The sequence below is a fragment of the Sabethes cyaneus genome, chromosome 3 (assembly GCF_943734655.1).
Source record: "Sabethes cyaneus chromosome 3, idSabCyanKW18_F2, whole genome shotgun sequence".
NCBI classification, from domain to species: Eukaryota; Metazoa; Arthropoda; class Insecta; order Diptera; family Culicidae; genus Sabethes; species Sabethes cyaneus.
This window is the reverse complement of record NC_071355.1, coordinates 155,224,988-155,244,820: the sequence shown is the minus strand read 5'-3', so window position 1 is coordinate 155,244,820 and position 19,833 is coordinate 155,224,988. Positions and strand designations below refer to the sequence as shown.

Below are 19,833 nucleotides of genomic sequence, written 5' to 3'. Positions count from 1 at the left end.
TTGTCTCACTGTTGGCTACTCTCCCCTACATTGTTGATACAGTCTTCGAATTATTCTTGTTTGTTATATTGAAATTTATTAACTCTTATACATAGCCTATAGAGAAATCGCTTAGTTTTGTAATGTGACGACCATACCTTGTCATTTATATTTTAAATCTCTGAACCATGTCTTCCATAAGTCAATGGTCATATTCTACATATCCAACGTTTTAGTGTTTTCATTACACTGGCCTTAGATCCATCCCGACACTATCTTGATAAGTGTTGTCTTTGTGCTTTTTTCGACTTAACCCTAACAAATGTTAGCTATGGGCTTTTCTCAACTCAATCATAATGCACATTGGTCACGGCCCTCACGCCGGCTCAACTTCAACACGGATTTGGCCATGGCCCTCTCACCGGATTAATCTTAACATACGTTGTCCATGGCCCTCATGCTGGCTCAACTTTAACACAGACTGACCATGGCCCTCTCACCGGCTCAAGAGATGCCAGCAAAATTTCTGTTTTATTTGTATGAGAGTCCTTATCCCACTACCACAGGGGTAAGGGTAACCATCATAACATAAATTTCTGCCTCCTAAAACCCCCACATGCCAAATTTAATTCCATTTGCTTGATTAGTTCTCAAGTTACGAGGAAATTTGTATTTCATTTGTATGGGAGCCCCCTCCTAAGCAAGGGAGGAGTCCTAATTCATCAAAAAAAATCTTGCTTTCAAAAACCCCCGCATGCCAAATTTGGTTCCATTTGCTTGATTAGTTCTCGAGATATGAGGAAACTTGTATTTCATTTGTATGGGAGCCCCGCCCCCCTCTTAGGAGGGGTAAGGGCCTCTAACTATCATAAGAACCTTCCCTGGCCCCAAAAACCCCTGCATGCAAATTTTCACGCCGATCGTTCACTAGTTTCCGAGTCTATAAGGAACATACGGACAGACAAACAGACAGAAATCCAATTTTATAAGTATAAATTTAAATATAAATACAGGGTGTTAGGTAGCTTAGTGCATATAGACTAATCTCAAGTTTTTAGTCTTGACCTTGAAATGCGGTCATACATATATATTAATATTTTTTTTGAAACGATGGTTCTACAATTGATGAAGGGACGGTAGGGGAAAGAAATGAAAATTTTTTTGGTGAAGGAGGGGAAGAGCTGAAAGGAAGGGATTGGTAGCTATGCTTGACAAGTAGTCATTTTGACTCCTATCTTTTGTCCAATGCTGGAAGGTGCATGAGTCGAACCAAGCTGTAATCTGAGATTATAACCGGATTCGAACCCACAACACTCGCCAGGGCATGTGGTTCGCTGGTACTTGTACCTTTGAAGCATAGAGGCGCTGGACAAAACGAGACCGCAAAATCCACTTCTCAAGAATAGCGACGCGTTTTGGTTGGGTTATCGATACATATTGTGCCGCTTCCTACATCAATTGCAGATTACCACCGAGCGAGAAGTTTTAATCTAACTACTGTTTACTTTCAGGACGACGACACTATGCCGGCCCTTACGAGTTGCAAGGTACTGCACGTGACGTTGTTCGTCTGTCAGCGTGTGTTAGCCGCGTTTCTCGGCGCGGGTTTTCGAGGGTAGGCCCCGTTCCTATGTAATAGACTAATCTCAAGTTTTTAGTCTTGACCTTGAAATGCGGTCATACATATATATTAATATTTTTTTTTGAAACGATGGTTCTACAATTGAGCTCTGATACAAAAACTATGCCAGCTAGCTCAATTCCGTTACTTTCATTCGAAAGCTGAGAAAATTTTGAACTGAAATTAGTCTTAAATCTTTTATTCCTTAAATTTGGCGTTTGGCCAAACGTTTTTATCGAATTTCTCATAAAAAGGTGTGATAAAACCGATTGCTTTTATTCGCCAATTTAAAACGCTTTGTTACCGTTTTTCTATTCGTTCTTTGACGTAAAACGTCAAATCTTTTTTAGTTTCGTTGCAATTTAATTTTAAACGTATCGCCTTAGGTGTTGAATTAGTATCTGAAAACCAGTGTTGCCACATGTACAGATTTATCTGTAAAAGTACAGATTTTTCCGATTTTTTTGGTACAGATTCTGTACGGTACAGATTACAGATTTTTGTCATAAAGTACAGATGGGTACAGATTTTTTTGGGTGTCAAAAACTATTTTTTTTATTTCAGTTTTGTTACTGGAAATCAATAGAGGAGCACCTCTTGACATGAACGCAAGCAAAACAAAACGTGTCTGTCCTTAAGGTTAGCAAGAATATGTACAAATATCATCATAGAAATAAGAAATTTGCGATTTTTATATTTTTTAAAGTAAATAAACCAGGTTTTCCTATGTAACAAACAAACTTTGTGGTACAGATTTTGGTACAGATTTTTGAAAGCAAAAGTACAGATGAAAAAGATTTTTTTACCTTCCAGTACAGATGAACATGTGGCAACACTGCTGAAAACTGCAAGAATTAATACTTCACGCATAGCATACTAAATTACCGCATACGAGGAACACAATCTGACACGTATGAAAAACAATGTTTTTCGTATGGTTCACCTCCACTTTTGCTACATAATCTTGTAAAACTCAAGCCGCTTAGGTTTATTCGTAAGCAGCAGCTTACAGTGTAGAAAGGAGGCATTTTCACCCGGTTCAGCACGCTTCACACCTCCAGGGTGAAATGGGGCTGTACCGCAATTTACCTTTATGGTCAATTGCTGACGCCACGTGCTGATGATGCTCCCCTCGAAGCCCTATTGATAACAACGTTCCTTCTCGGAAGTGACGCTGCGTTGTCGTAGATGTCCCTGAAATAAAATCATTGTGTAACAACACGAACACTTCTGGATTTGTGTTCACTTCCTTGCATTAGATAGCCGATGATTAGAAAATCTACAACCATACTCCTGCTGGGCTGTCGTTACTACACAATTGGCGAAGCCATAACAAAGGTGAATGTCCGCGAGTCATTCCGGAGAATACATTTTAATACTGCAAACGTTTTCAAAACCGTCCCAAAGGAACCCGAGAAACCAGTTTCGTTATTGTTTTCCATATGCATCTAACCGTGTCTGTCGCGTGCGGTGATCTAGTGCGCTATGCGTGATGTATGAGTTCGTGAAGTTTTCAGATACTGATTCAACACCCAAAACCAAGCCCAAAACCATACGTTTGAAATGAAATTACAACGAAACTAATACAGACAGGCGTTTCACGTAAAAAAACTAATTGTAGAACGAAATCAAAGCTTCAAATTGGTACTTTATCACACCTTTTTAGGAGAAATTTAATGAAAACGCCTTGAAAAACACTTATTTCAAAGCTTTTTACTTTTGAAAAGTTTCTACAGTTCATGAAGTAGGAAGTTTAACGGCAATTCTAAATGTAAAATTTTCTCAGCTTTCGAATGAAAGCAACAAGATTGAGCTAGCTAACATACTTATCGTACTAGAGCTAATCTGAAGCAATCAGAACCGAAAACTAAAAATGTTTAATAACTTTGTAACGATTGAAATTTGACCATGTGCGTAGAAGGATTTTTATCGTTAAATGTGGTCCTCTATCTCCCCCCGAAATATCTGCACTAAGCTACCTAACAGCTAACACCCCGTATATTTGTCGCCTCTAAGAGCATGGCCGTATGTAATCCACCTTTTCACGTGCATAATGGCGGCTAGTGGGTACAACTTTCGGAAAACGTTAGCATGCCTTTGGGAACTTTATTCACTTCAGGTTGAAATTTCCTCCCTTGATTGTTGATGTAGAACTTTCAAGAATACGTGAGCGGAGTTCCCAAAAGCAAATAAACATTGTCGAAAAGTGTACCCACTAGCCACCATCACCCGCGCGAAAAAGTAGATACCTTCTTTCAGCACAGACTCCTATATATATACACCTTCTTCTTCTTCTTCAGCAGTATAGAGCCGGGGTGGCTCGTGCTGTTTCAAGCACTCGCCTCCATTCGACTCGGTCTTGGGCCACTCGTCGCCAATTTCCTAGTCGTCTCAGAAGTCGCAAATCGCTTTCGACCTGGTCGAGCCATGCACGTTGGGCCCCCCTGTTCCTGGTACCGGTGGGGTTGTTGAAAAGGACTATTTTCGTCGCACCGTCGTCCGGCATCCTTACAAAGTGTCCGGTCCACCGTAGCCTGCTAATTTTCGCTAGATGTACGCTAGGAGTCTCCCCAAGCAGTGCCTGTAGCTCGTGATTCATACACCTCTGCCACTCTCCGCTTTCAGTTTGTACTCCGCCAAATATCGTCCGCAGCACTTTTCGCTCGAACACGGCAAGGGTGCGTATGTCCTCCGTGAGCAGCATCACGGCTTCAAGTCCATAATGAACTACCGGTCTAATAAGAGTTTTGTGCATTGTTAGCTTCGTGCGGCGGCGTACGCTTTCTGATCGTAGCGTTTTACGAAGGGCCCGATTTCCCGCTTGGATGCGCCGCTGGATCTCCTTACTAGTGTTGTTGTCCGCGGTCACCTGCGATCCCAAATACACGAACTCCTTTACCACTTCTAGTTCGTCGCCGTCAACGGGTACCGTCCGTGGGAGACGCGCGTTTGTTCCTGGCTATGATATCGAAGTCATCTGCAAAGCCTAGAAGTTGGCTACCCTTGGTATAAATCGTGCCTCTCGTTTCGATGCCCGCTCGTCGGATCACAACCTCAAGAGCGATGTTGAACAGCATGCAGGATAAACCGCCACCTTGTCTCAACCCTCACCGCGTCTCGAAGGGACTCGAGATGCGTACGAAATACATCACTCGATCCAATGTAGCTATGATCACTCGCGTCAGTTTGTCCGGAAAACCGTATTCGTGCATTATTTCCCATAGCTTGTCTCGATCGATTGTATCGTATGCTGCTTTGAAATCAATAAAGATGTGATGCGTAGACACGTTGTACTCCCGACATTTCAAATACACCTGGAGGTCACCAAATCAGAGAGAATCACACATCGACTGTCGGAACTTCTCAGACATTATTGAAGTCAGATTCTATCGAAGCATTAACGGTGACCAGGACCACTACTTAGTAATGGTTAAGATGCGCTTAAAACTCTCCGTTGTGAACAACATTCGGTACCGACGCCAGCCTCGGTTAGATCTCGCGCGACTGAAGCAGCCAGACGTCGCCGCGAACTACGCGTACTCACTTGAAGCTGCGCTGCCGGCAGAGAAGTGTTGGAATATCATCAAAACAGTAATCAGCAGTGTAGCGGAGAGCTCCATCGAGTATGCGGCACGAAATCAGCAGAACGATTAGTTTGACGATTGCGCGGGCGGCCAAGATGCGCAGTGCCACACGTCAGAACGAAGAAAGACACAAACATACGAAGATGCAGCGAGACCAAATCTTCCGGAAGAAAAGCGCTACCTGGAAGAGCATGAATATGCAGAGTTGGAACGGCTGAATCGTTCTCAGGAAAGGTGAAAGTTCTACTAGAAACTGAACGGCTCCCGCAAAGGCTTTGAGTCGCGAGCCGAAATGTGTCGGGATAAGAATGGCAGTATTCTGACGAACGATCGTGAGGTGACCGATAGGTGGAAGCAGCACTTCGATGAACGCCTGAGTGGCGCCCAGGCGGAAAACCATGGCGGCGGGGAAAGCGATTCGACGGTGCAAACAACGGGGAAGAGATGCCAGCAAGATGGTAAGAGCAGGTGGAGCGAAATCTGGCAGAGAGTACCAGGTGTCCGAGGAATTGGAGAGCGGTAGTCCACAACCGAGTTAACTAGAGAAACATTGTTCAACAGGCTTTGACTAAGGACAGCAAGTCACTTAAGTAAGTAAGTAAAGTGGCAGATCGGTGATACATATGCTACTGTGTCTGGGGAGCGGTCAATGCGGCTGCTACCCATATTGTACTTAAGCTACAAAACCGCTGGAGTGGCGATCAACGGCGAGTAAACAACCTAACTGCCATAGTCCAGTAGTTATCTAAGACGGTGCGTTAAGCACAATAGCCCCTACCTGAAGTAATACCGATAAGGTGGTGCAGGGGAGGATTGAGGCTGGATACTCGAGTAGAGCTTTAGTGGATCGGGATCCTCACGCCCCATTAGGGGGGGTCCAACCTCACACTACCTGAGTTGTCTTTCGAGGTGTCTGATTAGCAGATTTCGCTACTCGTATAAAAAACAGTACTACTCTCGTATAAGTAACAGTAACAGTAACTACAGTTGGTTCGCCGATGCGACACGTCCAGAAAAGGACCATTGCGTAAAGTACGACTTTCAGCGGGTATGTCGAGGCCAGCAAAAATAGATGGGCAATTCATTCTCGAGGTCAGCATATCAGCGCCAGCTAGAAGGATGTTGTCTTTCCGCTGTTCGGTGACATGCTTTCATGAAGGATATTGGATATCTTTTCAGTTTCCGTACGACGTTCCTTAGATAGCTCCGGAAGCTTTAAAGGAAAGGTATAACCTACCCAGGTAACGAATACCATTAGCATTAACATGAGCAGTAAATCAGATGCTTATTAGCATATCTGGCATTTTATACTGCACATTGTAGTTCATTAGTTTTTAAACAGCCTATTTGCATTAATTTGGCATCCGAAATTCTATTCAAATTCTTCTTGTCGGTAATCAGCTGCATATAAGCATCGCAGCACTATAAGAGGATTAGCAGTAAATTAGCTGTATATTTTGCCAATGCAGTTTTTAAGTAGGTACCATTTAGGACGACTTAAATGCTTATTGGTTACCTTGGTAGTCACGCATAAAATTCTAGCATCAATTAAACTCACTCAATAAAACTAAAGAATCTAAAGAACTAAAAGAGTTTTCTGAATTTATAAAATGGTCAACAATCTGATGCAAGCAGCCGCATAACCAATCATTGCACTGCGCTAGAATATGTACCTATTAAAATGTATATTTGTAAATCGTACGTAGAATTTTGAACTCACTGATTATACTAACCATCGCAAATCACGCGTGCAAATCTTTTCTTGAAGTGAGACTAGTCACGAAATGGCACTTCGTCTATGTTCAAATACTTCCCTCGAATCGGAATTAACAAAACTGAAACTTTGTCATGCGAAAAAACAATGACATTATATCATAAGCATTTGGCTTGACTTGTGAACGGTTGATATGCTTTTCGTGTAACTTACCTGCTCTAACTCTGGCATGGGCCGTCTACCTGACTAGATGTGACGCTGATTGGATCGTGGAGTGAGAGGATTTCTATTAATATCATCGGTTAAAAATAAAACTTGGTTCAGTTTTGAGGGTAATTACAAACTATGTTCATTTATTCAAAGTCTGCAAAATTGGAAAACTTTTATTTTTTACTGTTGTTTGTTTTATTGGATGTTTGCTGAGTTATTTCGATGTTGTTGCTTCCTGCTATGCTTGTAAGTGCGGGAATACAGCCACCATAGACAGAGTGAGTTAAAATTGATGTTGTAAAGTTTTCCGCACGACGTTGAAGCTTTCGAGTTATTGCAGGATATTGCTTTCTTTTCGAACGAGTGCATGCTGGTACTATAGAGGCGTTATTCAATGCCGAAGCAACATACTAGTCTGGATCTGGTAAGTTTCACTTTTGGGTACAGGTTGATTAGACAAAAACGATTACATGAACAACCAATTTCAGCTAAAGGTAATTTTACATTATCGTTGTTTTACTGTTTGTTAATTTTGGGAAACGAATGTTTTTGTTGCGGTTTGGAATAAAATAAATCGACAGCCAATCAAAACAGTTTACTATTTTCGAACAATAGGTTTTTTTATATGCGAATTGTGCTTCCCAGTACAATAGAATGGTTATCTAGATACGGACACGGTTATTAATTGATTTGAAAACTTTTAAATTTTATTCATTCGATACCGACACAACCTAATGACTTTATCAAAATAATTTCTTTTTTTGGACGACTCGATTCGAATCATCTAACAAAAACACTTTGAAATTGGTTCTATACACTTGTAAATGCGACACGCTACCGTTAAAGATAAGCCATGCATGCAGTCTTTTAGGGAGTATCAGTTCGCATAGGATCTATGGTAACATCTTTAACAATAGCGTTATCACAACTAGAATTGTTAAAATCAAGAACATAGGACATTCCTAGCAAGCGAGGAAGAACATGGAATCAGCCCGCTGATGGCAGCAGCAGATTACCTGATCATCACGATGCGTGATTTACAAACATGATCATTCATTACTGTAATAGGTACTAGCTAGAAGTGAACCTTAGAACTAGTGTATACTAATCGACACACTGTTGAAATAAGCGAATTTTCGTACTCATTGATGGGCACGATGATTACCTAATCACTGTACAGTATTGGAACACACAACAACGTGTGATTGTTTCTTACGTTGCAGTCATGTGGGCTGCTTCCATTAACGTCCACACTACTATACACATCGCGTTTTCATGGTTTCAACGAGAAAGATAACTTGGGCCGAGAATTGTTCTTGCCCAGTATCATTTTCTGTTCCTCTTTGACGCGTTTTTCTTGTTCTTTGCGCATTTTTTGGCGCTCTTCGTCCATTTTTCTTTGCTCTTCTATTATCGCCAATCGGTCTTCAGCCTAAAATTAAACAAATGAAACGTATGTAACAAATAGTAATACTTACAGAACCGCTGAAGCAACTTACCAATTTCCTTTGGGCTTCCTCGATTTTCCGATTGTTTTCCGCGATAATATTTTCGAGCTCCTGTCGCTTTTTAAGCTCTTCCTCCTGAAGGAGAGAAAACACTTGTATCAGAACTAACGTTAGGCCACTAGCAGCAGACGCATTCTGCCGATGACGACTGTGATGGTTTTGGGCGGAACCATAGAACGTTCCAGTCATATATTCAATTTCTATCTTACGGTCGTTCAAAGTTTGGAGTGCGTCTGCAGTAGTAGAGGTAGTAGTAGAACAGAATATAGTCTCTCTTGTGTTTTTTATTTTATTTTTTTATCACAAAAACTGAGCTGGTAATCATAAGTGTTCCACTGTGCAGTAGCAAACAGATGTTCAATTGAAAGAAATGACGACACACGACTGGCGAAGTTCGGTGGAGGAATGTTTTGACCTCACTCACGTTCAATTCCAATTCTGCCAGCGTTTTAGTAAATTATCCATAAGCACAGCTTACAAGACGGAGCGTCATTGTGTTCGAAATAAGCGTTGAACATTAAAGCACTACTTTTAATAAGTTAGAAAGGACGGATATAACTAAATTGAAAGAACAATATTTACACAGACGAAAAAACTTCTCCACGCACACACACTGCTCCCGCCTGGAAGGTTTGCTCCGTTGAGTTCCCTTGCGGTGTTTCCGTAGTACACGTTGGTCCGTCGATTCCGTTCGTCTCGTTACACATTGGACATCCTTCTGAGGAGGTTCGTCAGCGTTGATTTCATTCGAGGCGCGGATGCAAATTTGTGTGCGTGTGAGTCGCGTTTACGCTTGGATCGTTTATCTCTTACACTTTTATACTTCTTTTGCATTGAAAAAAGTACAGTTTGAGTGATAATACCTGAAAAGTGTTTGCTATGGGGAAAAGAGAAGGTCGACAGATTTCGCTGACCACGAGCGTAGATTCACATGCGCCAAACTATTAGCGATGTGACCAAACAATCTACCGTTGGTTCGGCTATATTATGATCACGTGTTATTTTAATAGTTGAATTTGGAATGTACTTTGCTGATTTATAGAGATTAACAATATGTGCCTGTCATGGCTGATACCCGAACATTCAACTGAATAAATTCAATTGGTTTGTAATATAGAAGTGTGATTCAATAACCATGAACTATTAATCGTTGCAATTGAAAAAGCCGTTCCCAATTTGAAATGCAAACTTATTAAGCTGTCCCACTGAAAATTTTAATTTGAATTATGTTACCAGAGAATATTGAAAACTATTATACAAGTTCAAAAATTAGTGATTATTACACTTGTTTAAGTAATTTGTCACTGACTCTCAAAAAAACGTAAAAGTGCTTTATCGCCAATCATCCAAAAATATGACATACTAAATTTTTTTTAAAAGCCTCGAAAAGTTTCTCTAAACTGAAACGATTTTATTGCTCCAGACAAACGCTTTGGAATATATGCCACTTATTATTTGCATAGTTACCCTTCAGGAAAAGAATTAATTTTTCCAGACTAAAATGACAAAACAGCACTTACAAAAATCAGGCTCAGGCTAGCATATCAACTCAACGATTGATAGTTCGTTCGTATATAATTGTAAAAAATCGTAACACAGATATTGAGCGTGCCGCTAGATGAAATTAGCATCATTATCAAAGCCATTCATGCAACCCGGCACAGTCGAACATATGCCACGGGAGCCGAAAAACATTCGTGTGCAATTCTGTCAGTCCAAGACCGATCAAAATGTGCCATCGAAAACGAGAAGATCGAGGGTAACGCTGGCAGCCTAGACAAACAGGCACAAGCAACTCCTAAAGCAAGTTCTTACCTCCCTACGGCGTTCTTCTTCGCGCGCTTGTTCCCGTCGTTTTTCCAGCTCTAGCATCATTTCCTGCTCCATCTGCTTCTTGGCAGCCTCGACACGTCGCTGCACCTCAGTCTCGATTTCGTCCTTGCGCTTTTCTAACTCTTCCTCTACGCGCTTTTTAACTAGCAGTTCAATTCGTTTTGCGGCCTCTTCCTCAATCATCTGCAAAATTTATTACCAATTAGTTATCAAATAACAGAGATTTCACCAGAGTAGATACTAACCTTTTGTTCGGCCTCCTTTTGCCGCCGCTGTCGCTCCATTTCTGCCAGTCGCTCGACTTCAGTCAACTTGCGACTCTTGGAACTCTTCTTGCGATGGTGATGACGTTCTTCGATGCTGCTATCGGACGAACCAGACAACGAGCGCTTCCTATAATTGTTGCAAATCCCCCAAGAGTAGGATTTGTAAACAGGAGAAAAACAAAAAACGTTAAACTTGTTTGTAGATTTCACAGAAAAAAGACCACAGAACATCCGTTCCGGTAAGCCTTAAACAATAAATTTCAATATTAAATTGCAAAAATTTCAAACGAAAGAGTAAACAAACGTTAACCGAAGATTGTAATGGTTTGTTATGATTGCCGTTTTACCCTGTTTCACCGTAAACGTCGTGTCATCTTTATTTTTCTGTTGCCTCTCCTAACCTCAAATAATTCTATGTGGAAAAAATGAAGTGGTTTCAAGGCTACCTACTCTCGTTTTCGGCCACAGTAAGACGCAGTTTCTTCGTTTCTTCAGAGCACTTCCTGCTGTGGGGGCCATTGCTCCTGCTCCTGCAAAAATGGGACATTCGTTCGGCGACATACGCCACTCCCCGTTTTATCCTTCTCACATTCATTCAAAATCTATATACTAAATAATACACAATTTTTCGGCAAGTGATATATCGATCGGTCGAAAAATATGAAAATTTAGCATAGAATATTTTTTCTTGTTTGGACAAATAAATATAACATTGGTTAGAATATTTAAAAATTAAGCAGCGTTCAAGCAGACAGAAAATGCATATTTTTACCTTGATTTGGAGCTGTGTTCCTTGTATTTGTCATAACTGCGATGCGATTCATGTTTGCTATGGGAGGACGAACGGGATTTGCTTCGTTTGTGGTGCTTGCTTTTGTGCTTTTTTGGTGTTCGGCTGCGGGAACGGGAACGGCCCATATTAAACACTTAGTTTTCACTCGATTTGATGTTTTAAGTGCAAAAATAAAATATAATTTGAAATAGAATTTTTCACACAATCAAGCTAGCTGTAGATTATGGCTACGTGAAAAATTGATTTTGACAGCAGCTGCAGTGATGCCAGCAAATGTGAAAAGCATGAGCAACATCTACACGCTAATTTACTTTTCAAGTAAATAAATTGAAACTGTCATAAACTGACGTCCAAGGGGTTTTAGGAATGTTTAGTAAGGGAAGATTACATCTTTTATGTTGTAATCCTTGTTGCCGCAGTTGTTGTCCAGATGCCGCAGTATTACACGCAAGTGAATTAAAACGTCACTTTTCCGAACGGAATAATATCCGGCGCAATTATTACCACAAAAAAATGATAGGTGGTTGCTGCATTGGAGTTGTCAAAATTTCTTCGGTAAATAGCAAGATTTTTTCTTGAGTTGTTTTCTTTTCAGCAGCGTACCCCGCTTTAATCTGAACAGTTTTAATCCGTACCCCGCTGGTATGAATGCGTTCTCAATAAAAATCGATCAAGCGTCATACACAATTGACGATAGAGACGGTATTGAAAAAAAAGCAAAAAAAATTAATGCGTTTCCCCTTGCTTATGAGTTTTGTCAATATAGCTCATATGGAACTTACCTCACTCCAGCACTTAAAATAGACCATTTTAGTCGAAACTGCCGAGCCAATTACCTCTTCTACAAACCGGACGTTTAGAATTCGCGCATGTTTGAAATGTTTTTAAAACGCTTGTTTTCGTCAAATCAAAACAACAAGTTCATCCAGTGGTTGGTTAATGGTTGGATAACGCGTAAAACAGACCCCATTGTGGTCCCTAGCCTCTTATCTAGCAACTCTTACCCCTACCTCCACGTGGTACCAGCTGGAATACGAGCAACCTTAGCGGAGGTCGGGTAACCAACCCCAGTGGAAACTAAGGTCGTATACCAACAGGGGAGGAGGCACAGTGTGTCTCGACACTGCAAGATGGCAGCCCCGTCACGAGACTCGGTAGCATAAGCCCTAGTACGGCTACCTATCTAAACCAAAAAACTTACAACAAGAGTTAAGAAATCTGTTTGCGAAGGCGAGAAGGTGTGGAGGATCCGTGGCGGCAGAGACCGATTTTTCCAGAGTGGTAGAGCGACCAACGAGCTGGGAACGGGCTTCGTAGTGTTGGGCAAAATGCAGGATCGCGTAATGGACTGGAAAGCAATTAACGAGAGGATGTGTGTGTGGAGGATAAAAGACGGTTTCTTCAACTACACTATCATAAACGTGCATTGCCCACACGAAGGTAGACCCGACGACCGGAAGGAAGGATTCTATGCGCAGCTGGAGGCAACGTACGACAGCTGCTCACCACGGGACATCAAGATCGTCATCGGTGATATGAACGCCCAAATCGGTAGGGAAGCAATGTATAGACCTGTGATCGGGCCCCATAGCCTGCACACCGACACGAACGATAACGGCCAGCAATGCATCAATTTTGCGGCTCAATTTTGCGGTACGCTCCCTACAGAGGGCGGATATTGACTCGGACCACTACCTAGTAGCAGTACATGTGCGCTCAAAACTATCGACGGTTTATACCTCGTGACAAAGTCGCCCTCCTCGGCTAAACATTCTGCAACAAAACAACCCGCGAACTGCCGAAAACTACGCGCGCGTACTGGATGAAGCTCCGCCTTCCTCTGTGGAGCTAGATGCTTCGACCCTCGAAAACGGATGGAGTAGGATACGCTCGGCCGTCAACGAGGCCGCAACCGCGGTGCTAGGTGTGGAAACCTCGAGTGCACGAAATGATTGGTTTGACGGGGAATGCCAAGAAGCGATAGATGAGCGAGAAATGAGTTGACCACGATCCTGAGGAGGAAAAAGCGCCAGAAGGAGAACAGAGATCATGAGAAGTTAGAACAACTATTCCGGGCTAAAGACACCCGCAAGTTTCACGAGAAGATGAACCAAACTCGCAAGGTCCACACACCAAATCCTGACATGTGTAGGGACGGGGGAGGGGATCTCATCACAAACGAGCGCCAGGTGGTCGACAGGTGGAAGCAGTTCTTCGATGAACACCTCAACGGCGATATAGTAGCAGGAGACGCAATGGAAGTTAACCTCGGAGTACCTACAATCGACAACAGCGTACCGGCTCCCGATCTCGAAGAGATCCGACGAGAAAATGGTCTGCTGAAGAATAACAGAGCTGCCGGAAAGGACCGACTCCCGGCAGAACTCTTCAAAAATGGCCAAGAACAGCTAGTCCGTCACTTCACTGGCTGATTTCAAGGATTTGGGAAGAAGAGAAACTACCGGAGGAGTGGATGGAAGGCGTAGTCTGTCCCATCTACAAATAGGGCGACCGGCTAGACTGCTGTAACCACCGCGGCATTACGCTGGTCAACGTCGCCTAACAAGGTGTTCTCCCAGATTTGGTTGCGTCGTCTATCCCCAATAGCAAGAGATTTCGTAGGGCAGTATCAGGCGGGCTTTATGGGGGCCCGTGCTACTACGGATCAAACTTTTACTCTCCGATAAATCCTTCAGAAATGTCGAGAGTACAACGTGCCCACGCATCATATTTTCGTGGATTTCAGAGCAGCATACGATACCGTTGAACGCGAACAGCTATGGCAGATAATGCACGAGTTCGGTTTTCCGGACAAACTGACGCGGCTGATCAAAGCTACTATGGAACGAGTGATGTGCTACGTGCGCGTTTCGGGGACACTCTTAAGCCCTTTCGAATCGCGCAGAGGGTCACGGTAAGGGGATGGACTGTCCTGTATGTTATTCAAGGTTATTGAAGGTGTGATCCGGCGAGCGGGCATCGAAACGAGGGGAACGATCTTCAGTAAGAGTAGTCAACTCCTAGCATTTGCAGACGACCTCGACATCATTACTAGAAACCGTGGGGCGGCGGAGGTAAGCTACGCCAAACTAAAAACGGAGGCTAGGAGGCTAGGGTTACAAATTAATGCGTTGAAAACCAAATATATGGTAGGAAGAGGCTCCCGAGAAAGTAACGTTTGCCTCCAACCGACAGTGACTATTGACGGCGATGAACTGGAAGTGGTTGATGAGTTCGTATATTTGGGATCTCTGGTCACCGCCGACGAGTAAAGGCCCAAACACAATGCATACGGATTTTACTACGTTGCGGCAGTTTGACAGTTTTTCCATGGGTTTTCTGTCAAATTTCCGCAAAGTAGTAAAATCCGTATTCATTGTGTCTGGGCCTTAAGGAGATCCAACGAAAATAAAATTCGATAATGTCTGAAAAGTGCCGACTATCAGAACGTGGTCGATTGGTGATTCCGTCTAGTTGGGTGATCTTCGGGTGTACCGATGGTAGATGTTATGCTGGAAGAAGGTACAGTGGACCCCCGTTCGTTTGAACGATTCCTCATGCAAACTAACGGGGTTAGTTTTTAATTTGAACAACTGGCCACCCTTAATATGCTGGAAATTCTAGATAGAATAAACAAAAGGGCGAATGTCGCAAATGTAAACAAAACGAGTGAGAGTTATTTTTTACTGGGCCAGCATAGGAAAATCAACCCTCACTCGGTTTGTTTACACTTGCGACATTCGCCTTTTTGTTAATTCTATCTTCAATTGTGTGAACTGGTCATCCTATTCTTTGTTATTGTTTTGGTGGTTTGATTCAGTTGGAAGTTGGAAGCAGCGAATATTCCATTCTCCGATCGGATTTCTATCATAATTGCTGGGAAAACGCAATGTGAAACAAATTAAACACGCTAGATCAGTACAAACAAATCGCGTTTATGCGCATTGTCTGCATAAGCAAACGATGTCATGTTGAGAATGACATTTGAGCCATTTTTAATTTGCACGTCGTGCAAACCAACGAGGTGCAAATTAAAAAGTGTTCAGATTAAAAACGGTCAAACGAACGGGGGTCCACGGTACTACTTACGAGCATGTTCTTGGAGGCGGCGAAGTCGACAAGTCTTAGGCCGTTTGAGAGTGTGCACTGTACCGTCCAATATCCGGTTTAAATTCCTCCTACTGACCAACCTGAGCATTACAGACCCCGATGAGGATTTTAGCATCATGTCTTGGGCAGCGGTCGTATTGGTGCTCCAACTGCGTGTAAAATTCGTCTTTGTCATCATCGGTACATCCGAAGCGAGGGCTGTGCAAGTTAATTATGCTAATATTAAAGAATCGGCCCTTAAAAGCTGTACCCAGCTCGTATATATTGCCGCAGCTCTGGTAGATGGTATGACCATCGCTATACAAACGTACCGTCGTTCCTTTCCAGTAGCTCGAAGGAGCCCTCCTTCCCTGTCAGCATACGATGTTGGTTTCCACGGGGTTGGTTGCCCGATCTCCACCGCGGTTGCTCGTATCCCGGCTAGTACCACGAGGAGGTAGGGGTAGGAGTTGCTGGGTAGGAGGTTATGGACCACTGTGGGGTCCAAATATTTGTGCATGAAAGCCGTTTCGAAAACGGAACGTACTAGCGAAAAGCAAAGAGGTCACAAATAATATGGGCGCCATGCGCATGATTAAACCCAGATTATAATTCGTTTTTGATATTACGTTTGACTAACGGTTGTTGAAGCTCATTCTAACAAAATGCTATCGATATTAAATATTCTTTAGATACCGTGTATCTTGATTAAATGGTTTAATCCCTTCTATCGCATGCATAAACTTTTTTAAACGAAACATTTCTGTAATCTGTGTGTATACTAATGCATCAACAGAAAATTTTGGACTAACGCATGTGTAGAATACATTGTAGACGCAAACTAAAAGTAGAAACATCTGCTGTTTGCTAATAACATGCTTCGGATTAGGCCACTTTGAAAAGATACATCAAGTAGCGCTAATGAATTCAATTCTCATCGTTCGAAAAAAAGTGTATCGGTACTGTACCTTTTTCGAGAACTAATTTCTTAAAGTGATTGCAGCAATTTTCGGTAATAGGACCTATTCCAAGAAAAGCATATGCAGCTAATACAAACGTACCGCTGACCGGTATTGCTTAGTTTCGGCGCTTTGCGTCCTGCTCTGCGTTCTCGGTTGCATGACCTGATTATTTTTTTATGTTCTCCGAGAGACACGCAGCTACCAGCAGATGGATCGATTACCACCTCATCCCGATCATTCATATTTCACCTGAGGCACACGGCGCGGCGTAAAGAAGCAAGAGCAAACCTCTAGCGAGCTTCTGTATTTTCCAATCAGGTGGTCACGTTTATGACACCCCGTTGATGTGGCTGCGATCGATCGTAAAGTATGCATTTTTATTACAAAGTTGCAACGTTTCGGTTGAATTCTCAATCACTCCAGCCATAATCGAAAGTGACTCCGGTCGCTGGCGGGTCGTTATTTATGATGTGGAACGTGGAAGCAATGCTGAATGCGGTCTCAAAGCCGATATGACACGAACAGCTGACAGAAGCTTAGAACCAATACTCTTATTTTTTTTTGCAAATTTCGAACGCAGGAGAAAGGGCTCATTAAAATTGTGTTCGTCTATAGATGCATGAGACTAAATAGTCAAGACGAGGCTGACGAACGAGGTTGTTAGATTGCTTATCGTGTTTATTTTTTGTATTATCATCACAATTAATAATTAAAATGTTGTTTGTTTTAGAATTAATCAACATTATGTATTATGAGCTACTTAGGTGAAGCTATCGATGCTCACTAATTTTATTTTGGCACAGACTTATCAATCTTTTGTGGAATATCGTTATTTGCAAAACCCATCGTGTATGTGCTCGATCATTTGCGGTTGATCCAGTAGCTGCATGTGGTTAGAATGTAATGGATTTTTTCGACGCTCTCGTTTCAGAACAGAGCAGTGTGAAACCTGATTTTTGCAGAAGCTAGGGTAGGGGAGCCAATATTAGTCCAATTGCCTATATTAGTCCTATTTTCACTTCAATCATTTTTATCTACATAGGTAAACAATAGGGTACAAAAAACATAGGGCTACTCGTCGCCAATTTGTTGAGCGACTCGACACACGCAAGTTGGCTTTAACCTGATCCAGTCATCTAGCAGGTTGGGCCCCTCTATTACTGTTGCTGGTGGGGTACTAAAAAACGGATTTCATTGCAAAGTCGTCCGCCATTTTTGCGACGAGGTGAGCTCACCGTAGTCTCCCAACTTTTGCCAAGTACCTACAGTCTGCAGCACGTAGTGCATACGCCTACGCAACTCTCCGCCAAAAATAGTCTGCAACACCTTTCGTTCAAATGTGGCAAGACTGTGGAGGTCTATGGTGTGGTGTATGCTCTTTGATCGAAGCGTATTGCGGATGGAAAAGTGTACTCGACTTACAGCTGAATGCGTAGTTGAATCTTCTTACCCGTAATGTCGGCTGTGACCAGAAATCCCAAATATATGAATTCATCAACCACTTTAAGTTTACCGCCGTCAATAGTCACTGTCCGTGGGAGGCGAACGTTGTTTTTTCTGGAGTCTATCCTTACCATATATTTGGTATTCGAAGCATTGATTTGTAACCCAATCCTCTTAGCCTTCGTTTTTAGATTAACTCCGCCACCCCAAGGTTTCTAGTGATGATGTCGAGTTCGTCTATGGAAGCTAGGAGTAGGATATTTTTGCTGAAGATCATTCCTTTCGTTGCGGTGCCCGTTCGGCGAATAGAGGTTTTCTGTCAGATCATACCCCTCCTTTTCTTATTTTTTCTTGAAAGTACTCCCAATACGAGTGACAATGGTGCATAAATATATTTTTTTCGCTGACTCCAGAATTTACTACGATTTTTTAAACAATGCAAATTGTAACAATGTTGAGTTTTAAAAAAATCGTTTCGGCTGCACTGTTTATCAAAATTTTCAGATTTTATGGCAGCATTGCACAACAGTTTTTGACATATATGTATCAGCGGTTGAGTGAAAAGGAGAAAACGAACGAAAACCTAATGATTACCTTCTTTTTCGTTTCGTGTGTTGCTTGCCACAAGAGTAAAGAGTGGCACAAATGGTTTCGAAGTGGTGAAAATAGAGGTCACTGGTAAAAAAAGGTATGTATTACATCCAAGAAGCGACGGGTTGAAATATATGTACTATTTTAGTTTTTCATTTTTACAGTAGTTAGAGGCTTTAATAAAGAAAGTTTTATATGGGTATCATTTTTAAGAGTCAAAACCGAACATTTAGTGAAATTTTTTTTTGGCGAAACCTCAATTACACTTTCAATAGCGATGTCGAGAAACATACACGACAGTCCGTCCCCTTGCACCCCTCTGCGCGATTCGAAAGGACTCTGAGTACCTTCGAAATCCCCGAAAGTAGCTCGTCACTTGCTCTAGAGTAACTTTTATCAGATGCGTCAGTTTGTCCGTTTGTGGGCACGTTGTAACTTACTTACTTATGTGTCCATGTCCGCCGGTTCGGCAGAACAAAGGGATGAAATCAGAGATCTCCACTGCTAACGGTTACCTGCCATGGCTTTTGCCTGTCGCCAGGACAGGTTCTCGTCTATAGTCCGGAGGTCGTTGGCTAAGCTGCGTCGCCATGAGCTTCTGGGTCCACCTCTTCTACGCTGTCCTTGTGGATTCCAGTCGAGTGCTTCTCTGCAGACCTCGTTCGCTCCTTTCCTCAAGGTGTGTCCGGTCCACTTCCACCTACGTTCACGAATTTCTGTAGTTATTGGCCGTTGATGACACCGACGATGGAGTTCCTCATTGGATATCCAGTTATCAGGCCACCAGCACGAATGATATATCGCAGGCACCGGTTAATAATTATCTGCAGTTTTTGCGTTGTCTCCGCTGGGACGCACCACGTTTCGCAGGAATACAGCAGTACGGATTTAACGCTTGAATTAAAGACTCAGATTTCGTACGTAGAGTGATCTGGTTTGAGTGCCAAATGTTTCGCAGACCTGCAAAGGCACCCCTGGCCTTCCTGATCCGTGTGGCTATATCAGTCTTGGTACCACCATCGGGCGTTGTCTGGCTACCAAGATATTGAAAGACGTCTACCTGCTCAACTTGTTGTCCCGCTACTGTGAAGTTGGTGGAATTGTCAGTGTTCGCTACCATAGATTTTTATTTTAGTTTTCACTACATTGACTGTGAGACCTGCATCCCTGGAGTACTCGGAGAGGTCATCTAACTTACCCTGCATATCATTTCGGCGTTGTGCGAGCAAGACAATGTCGT

At 42.6% G+C, this 19,833-nt stretch overlaps 1 protein-coding gene across 1 annotated transcript; it reads right to left on the bottom strand.

Moving 5' to 3' along the window:
* Nucleotides 1–7,234: 7,234 nt before the first annotated feature.
* Nucleotides 7,235–11,727, bottom strand: LOC128739211 (UPF0430 protein CG31712). Its single transcript, XM_053834649.1, has 5 exons — nt 11,488–11,727; nt 10,695–10,842; nt 10,432–10,632; nt 8,608–8,691; nt 7,235–8,540 (listed from the first exon to the last, which is right to left on the bottom strand). Exons 1-5 carry the CDS (start codon nt 11,631–11,633, stop codon nt 8,382–8,384), a joined length of 738 nt encoding a protein of 245 aa, XP_053690624.1. The 5' UTR covers nt 11,634–11,727; the 3' UTR covers nt 7,235–8,381.
* Between the last annotated feature and the right edge of the window lie 8,106 nt (nt 11,728–19,833).